Source organism: Hesperophylax consimilis, chromosome 5 (genome assembly GCF_061612785.1).
Source record: "Hesperophylax consimilis isolate HC1 chromosome 5, BYU_Hcon_1.0, whole genome shotgun sequence".
In the NCBI taxonomy this organism is placed as follows: Eukaryota; Metazoa; Arthropoda; class Insecta; order Trichoptera; family Limnephilidae; genus Hesperophylax; species Hesperophylax consimilis.
In genome coordinates this window covers 35,339,009-35,346,413 of record NC_142840.1, presented here as the reverse complement: position 1 = coordinate 35,346,413, position 7,405 = coordinate 35,339,009, and the positions used below count along the sequence as shown (strand labels likewise).

General features: G+C 32.5%; 1 protein-coding gene across 1 annotated transcript; it reads left to right on the top strand.

Annotated features, from left to right (window-relative positions):
- The first annotated feature begins 378 nt into the window (after nucleotides 1–378).
- Nucleotides 379–6,099, top strand: LOC149423839 (lysozyme-like). The gene is made up of 3 exons (XM_089632144.1): nucleotides 379–533; nucleotides 2,930–3,085; nucleotides 5,416–6,099. Exons 1-3 carry the CDS (start codon nucleotides 404–406, stop codon nucleotides 5,574–5,576), a joined length of 447 nt encoding a protein of 148 aa, XP_089488270.1. The 5' UTR covers nucleotides 379–403; the 3' UTR covers nucleotides 5,577–6,099.
- The last annotated feature ends 1,306 nt before the right edge of the window (nucleotides 6,100–7,405 follow it).

Below are 7,405 nucleotides of genomic sequence, written 5' to 3'. Positions count from 1 at the left end.
ATTTACTTGAATGAAAAGTTACATTGTTTTGAATCACTTACTACTTTATATTTTATTTTTATTCACCAACGTAGGTACTATATATTATTTTTAATGAAAAAATACACGTGCCCACACCGGATTTGAACCAGCTACCTCCGAATTCGTTTTGGATTGTAACCACTCGATAAGCGACATGTCTATGATGGCTGCCAAACCCAAACCTGAGAATTTAGCAGACACCAAAAGTGTAAACAATTCTTAACTTGAGGCGGTATCTCATGCATTATCAATAAATTATTCAAACAGCCCTCGTAGATAGGATAGTGAAATACACTCATATTTTAGATAAAGAGATAAATTTTGAGTACTTAATACACAAATTAAGTAAAGGTCAGCTGAAAAGGTGTTTATTCTTTCAAGAATGAAGTACGTGATTGTACTGCTATTGACTGTTGCCGCCATCCAGGGGAGTTCCGCAAGGATCCTGGGCAAGTGCCAATTAGCACATGAATTACTACGGCAAGGCTTTCCCAGGAGTCAACTTGAAAACTGTAAGTTTATGAAATATTTAACAGAAATGTAATCGATAATCTTAAAGTCATTTAGAATTAGTTGGGATTTTTACGGTCTGAAAATTATGCACAACATAAGCAGTCTTACTTATAAATATTCCTTAATACGCCGCTACAGAGCTGGTATAGCTATACGGTGAAGAGGGCGGGATACTGCTCGGGTTAATGAATACTCATACTAATATTCATGCAAGTTTTTTTATACTGGCACCACTTTTTTCCAATCCTCAAAAACACGGTAATTTTCCATATCGCGTTTAGTTGCTAACTTCACGTTTTTTTAAACTACATTTTGATGTCATTGACCCGGTATGCTTTGATTTGCTTCTAAATTTGACCAATTTGATTATGCGTTCCAAATTTGCTTTGGTAAATTGATTTTAAATGTTCCTCTGATATTGCTGCCAATAGGTATTACTGCCTTTTATATTTTCATTGCGCTACCGATCGCATCTGATTTTATATTTATCAAATCAACCAATTGTTAACAAAGTCCGCGATCTCTTTCTTAAAACGATAGTAATATGTCCCTAATCCCGGGGGTCGGGTGGCTTAAAAATCTGTCAGCCATTAATACCACAGTATTACGGCCAGTATTTCCAGTACGCATGCGCTTTATTATGAGTAACGTTTTGTTAACTAACCTGTTCTTATCCCTCCATATTATCTCTTATAAGTATGACGGTATAAGTATAAAAAAACATTGACGACTTCCTTGTATTTCAAGACCAACTTAATTTCACATTTGATATACTAGTTTTGATTGAGTGCTGGATCAATAAATACTACACCTCTAAACAAATTCAAAATTATACTGAGTATCACACAACTAGTGTAATAAATAAAGCTAGTGGTATTGTTATATATGTTAAAGATGGTATACAAATGCAAGTTGACAAACTCAGTTTATCACAAGAAAACTATTAAAAAACATATGTATATTTGGGTTCCATGATAACTCAATTTAATAAAGTCATTAGAAACGATGAAATTTTTTTTTAACCTAACCTAACCTAACCTAACATAACCTACATAACCCGGTTAATAAAGTTTTTGTTTCATCACTTTCCATGACTTTATATAACTTTTTAAAAATGTGATGAATTATCATTGTGATGATTTATCAGATTACCATCATCACACAACACCGATACCTTTCTAAATTCACTCCATTCTATCGCTAACAGCACAAATATTCCAAAACAGCAAATCCTGGAGACTTAAATGTTAACACCATTCAAGACAATCATCGTCAATCTGATGACTATTTATGCTTTCTTACTCCGACAATCGACACCCCCACCAAAGTACAAGGAACGAGTAAATCCTGCTTAGCTCACATTAAAGTCACTAAAATTAATTCTATTGACCCATTTGTCACACACACACACAACAATTTCAGATCATTATAATACAGTTCTAGGACTAAGAAATAAGCCTTCCACATCTGCAAAAATAAATATATTTCAAGAATAAATTACAGCAGCCTTATTGAAGAGTTACGTACAGAAAAGTGGCAAAACGTACCAGACCAGACTAACACTGACCAAGCAATGCAGGAATTTATCACGATGTTACAATACTACATTACCAACCATATTTTCAACAAATGATACATAGATTTAGTAACCATAAAGGTTAGAAAGCTTACGCAATATTTATGCCAATTAGAAAACACCTGCGTAAAAAAAACTGAAACACATTTATGATGCTGAGTGTGGATCACTACTAGACTACGCATTTTTAGGCTGAGGTGGGTGTGTTAAAACTGTTTTGGACCATGTAGCAAAAGCTTAAAAATCTTTACCAAGGGTCATCCTTATAAAACCATTTAGGTATCATCACAGTAATGCACTATTTGAAGAGTTCTGGATGTTAGACAATTGTACATGAGGAAATTAATTTTAAGCACTCATAAACAACGTCATCATTACCCAATTGTATCACTCACAAGCAAAACATCCCGCGCTTAATATGAATCTAATGCTTGGAAAAAGGAAAACATAGGTGTTCTTCGTAAATTGACCATTTCTTGGCTATATCAAATAGGAAGAAAGGAGAGTGAAGTCTTACTATTCAAAAAATCTAAAAAAAAAAAAAACAAAAACAAAAAAAACAACAAACAAAAAAACAAAACAAAACACAAACCAAACAAAAAAAAAACAACAAAAAACAAAAACATAAACAAAACTAAAATATTTATGCTGATTCTTCCAAATTTCCACTGTCCTAAAACGGGAATACCTAGTTGAACAGTCAAAACAATAGTACGACAGTCAAGTACAATATATAATTCCCGTACTAAATAAATGTAAAAAAATGCCTTTCGGCAAAATTCCCATTTTGAAATTTAAGGTTAGATATTTTTATTTTAGGGGTCTGTCTGGTTATGTCAGAGAGCAGCGGAAACACGGAAGCCATCGGACGAATGAACGCTGACAATTCATGGGACTGGGGACTATTCCAAATCAGCGACTTGTTCTGGTGCGAACGCGAAGGAGTTGGCGGAGATTGCAATGTTAACTGTGAAAGTAAGACTTTGTTTTGGTTAAAATAATTTGTTATGTTACCCTACACTAATTGGCAATTTAAATAGTATCGTTGTTCGCCGGCAATATGAGTGACTAAAAATACGATATCTTTTAATAATTTATTGTGTGTATGTACTGTGTATGTGTACTAATATAAAATATATACCTAATTATATATTTTTAAATCAAAGAGATAAATACGTATGTTTAGGTTGTATAGGACCTTCTCAGAGATATTTAAATTGAATTAAACTTAATTTATTATACTCGTATTACATATTGCTGGTGTGATGACGATAATAATAAATTTATTTTATGTGGCGGGTTGTATTTATATCGCATGACGCTTTAGTATCATAATTTATACCAATTTTTCCTACATTTCATGTCGCGGGTTGTATTTCTATCGGATGACCCTTCAATATAATAATTTATACCAGTGTTTCCTAAATTTATTTTATGTGGCGGGTTGTATTTTTATCGAATGAGCCATCAATATCATAATTTTTATCAGTGTTACCTTAATTTTTTCTGTGTGGCAGGTTGTGTTTTGCATCACTTCAATATTGTAATTAACATAACATTAGTGTTGCCTATCTACACTTATTTTATGTGGCGGGTTGTGTATTGCATGACCCTTCAATGTCATAATTTATACCATTGTTTCCTAAGCTTATTTTGCTTACCACCCCTTTTTAAAACATATATTTCTTCCATGCCACCCTGTTGTGCCTTTTCAAATTATAACAACACATTTCTACTAAACCCATTGACCACTGATCTGACAACGTTACTAATCAATTTATTGCTGACTACCTACTAAACATTCAGTTTTTTTTAAATACGTGAGGAATGAAGGATATTGCTGAAAAGTTCATTCCTGTTTCTCCCGTGACCCTCCAAATTGCACTTTCTTTTGTCTAGAAGCGAGAACTACAGATATCCCATCTCTTCTCTGTCTGAACTGAGTTCAAGGTTCCAAATAATAATAATACATTTGCTTATATAAATCAAATTGAAAAAATGCAAAAATCAGTCATTTTAAATACATGTAGGAAAAGGAAAGTTTTTTTAAATATTTATGTTGAGGGATCAGTAGGATTTATAGGCCCTGTTAGGAGTTCTACCGAGCCGAACCCTTTGATATGAAAATATCTGGAGTCGGTGAATTATTTTCACATTTGATCTCTGGTGAGTTGATGTGTTGTTCTTGTATTGTTTTGTATTTATTTTGCTTATATAATGAATTTGCATAATTTAGATTGACTAGATGATCATTTGTGGAAAAGTGTGTGGAAGGGTTTAGTTTTTTCTATGGGGAAGATTTAATCCGGACATAAAATCGAAAATTAGATAAATTCGCCTCCACTTTCTCCATAAATTGAAATAATAGTCTTGAAGACTATTCAAGGGTGAACGCCAGGAACCATGAAAAAAATAACTTACCATTTCGTATAGTATAGTGTGCTGGGGTTCCTGCCTGAAGACTGTAATAGAACCACTTAATATTGCCCAAAAACTGATTCTCAAAGTTATGTACAAGAAAAAATTTACATATCCTACACAGTTACTTTATAAGGAATGTAATATCATGAATTTAAAACAACTATTTATCCTACAAACGCTATGCAGATTTTTTAACAATATTAGTTCTGCGAAAAAAACGCAACAAATTCGTACTACAAGAATTGGCTCTGGTCTGAACTTTATGGCAATTCACCCTAAATCCTCATTTGGGCAGAGACATTATTTGTACCAGGCTCCACTTCTATTTAATAGCCTTCCAGATCACATTAAATCGTCAAATTCCTTGTGTAAATTTAAAAAGAATGTTAAATTATTTCTGCCATCCGAGGATTTCCTACATATTCTTTCATCTTTGTCCTTTTAAATTGTGGCATAATATTTTGAATAAGTTAATTTTTTCATCCTTTTCTTTTTTAATGTAAAATTTTTGTTCTCTCTTTCTTTCTTCTCTGTTTTAAAAAAAATAATAGTTTGTTACATTTTTATTGCAATTAAATATCATAGTCACCCTACATGTTTACAGCATTATATTGTAATGAATAGGCTGATAGGTTCCATGTAGATATCCAATTCGCAGAAACGTCAATGTAAGAATATTTATCTTCATTTTTGTATTATTTTTTTTAATATTTGTACTATTTTAAATCTCTTATAATCTTTGTACTATTTTTTTAATATTTTGTAAAATTATTAACCTCAACACAGGCTTGTCCTAGTGAGGTTAAACTATGTTATTAACTTTAAAAAAAAGATACAATGTAAAGAAACGATAAATAAATAAAAAAATGATATTATTTCTCCAGGTTTGAGGACTGACGACATAACCGTGGCTTCAAGATGCGCTGAAATTATTTACAGACGTCACGGCTTTTCTGCGTGGATGGGGTGGAAAGAAAAGTGCCAAGGTGCCCTCCCTGATCTGAGTGAATGTTTTGATAATAACCGTTGTAATCAGAGTTGGTAATCAAAAAAAAAGAAAATCGTAATCATTCCCTCAAATTTACTTTTGCGACTTTTGCTTTGTTTTTGGTACCTTGAGTCAGGTTGAGCCGAAAGGTACAATCCTCCATAGTTTTAAACCCAAAGATCATTCAATTAAAACTAAAACAATTCCAATTTCCGGGATTGTAAGCAATGGCGATATCGTTATCCGTGTGCACCTAATTAAATGTCCAATGTGTAAGGGACGTGCAGAATAATAACTTTATTTTAGTTAAATTTAGATTTTCGGAGAAAGCTCGCTCAAGTTTATCTGACGTGTTTTGTTACACCATCTGTGGATCCCGGAAGAAAGTACTTGGGAGATTTTACAGACATTAGATTCAACCAAATGGATCACTGTGTCATTTCCTTGTTATATATGTCAATGAGCCTGAAAGTGTTGAAAGCCGTTTGGTAGAACAATGTGCAAAAAATGTGGGTTTTGTATTCCTTATTTTGCAAAATATCTCGCTAAGCAGGTTTAATTAATATCGATGATATTTTATATATTTTTATAAGCTTCAAAATATATTGTTTTAACACTTCATCTGAGTTTATCACTATTTGCATCCTTATCCGCCCAGCGATACCATGTGGTGGCACCATTGATGTAAATTAGTCAATGGGTGGCACCCATTATTTCAGTGAAAAATATATTTTAAAAAACATTTTGAATTATCACTTTGGTCTAATTAAACCAAAGAAATAATGGACTGCCTAGGTTCAATTGAAAAAATAATCTACCCTGCTTCCACCAACAACATACTGCAGCAGGCAAACTGACCCGCACAAACTCGCCATTTCAACGCTGCACCAGACCCGGACGAACCATCTTCAAATAATCATCACACATACTAATTTTGGTTATTTGTGTCCTGCGGGAAGTTATTCACGTTCAATGAAGTTTTAATTTTCTAGATTTGAACTGATTGTGGGAACAATTCAGACAAGCGACAAAGTAGGTTAAATACATATTATTATTTTGTTTTACTTAATATATAGTTCTTCCCTTAAAATATGTATTTCATTTTTTGAAAGGTGTTTTTTCGAGTTTGCTAACGGTGTTCACTCAAAACGTAAATTTCTTACGTGTCTCTAATTTGTCAACAACAAATATAATCATATTATGTAGAAAAGTGACAATATTTGTCGTCAATGGTCGTCGCTAGTTTCAAATATAATGTCATATAACAATGTGCAAAAAGTACAAAGAAAAGTGATCCAAGTCCTGATTTTATATTTTTATGTCCTCGCTAGACCACTCGACTATTTGTTAACAAATCACTACAAGAAGGACTATTTCCAGTCAAATAGAAAACTGCTTTTTTAACTTCCGTCTTTAAGGAAGGTTACAAGAGAAACATAATAGAAAGGGTAAGGCTCTCGAATAGCAAGCCAGAGGTACATTACACAGTACATACAATTTTCCATTGACATCAAAATATCAAAAATACACACTGCATAATAATAATGTTTAAAAGACAAGTTAAGTAGAACAAAAAATATAAACAAATAAAGGAACAATCAAAGATATACAAATATGGATTTACTTTTATTTATTTTTTTTATTTTTTTTTTCAATGGTTTTGTACATTTCTGGAAGCGAATTATAAAGTGTGTAGGCAATGTAGTTTAAAGATTTTATTCCATATTTTGTAGTGTGTGTGTATATTAAGATTAACTTGTCTAATTTAAAATAATTTACAGTATATATTTATATATACATAGTTCCAGAGTGGAAGTTACTTTCAGTATCGCCCTAGGGTGTGACAACAATTCAGAATTGAAATGTCGCTTGAAATGGCTTTGGCC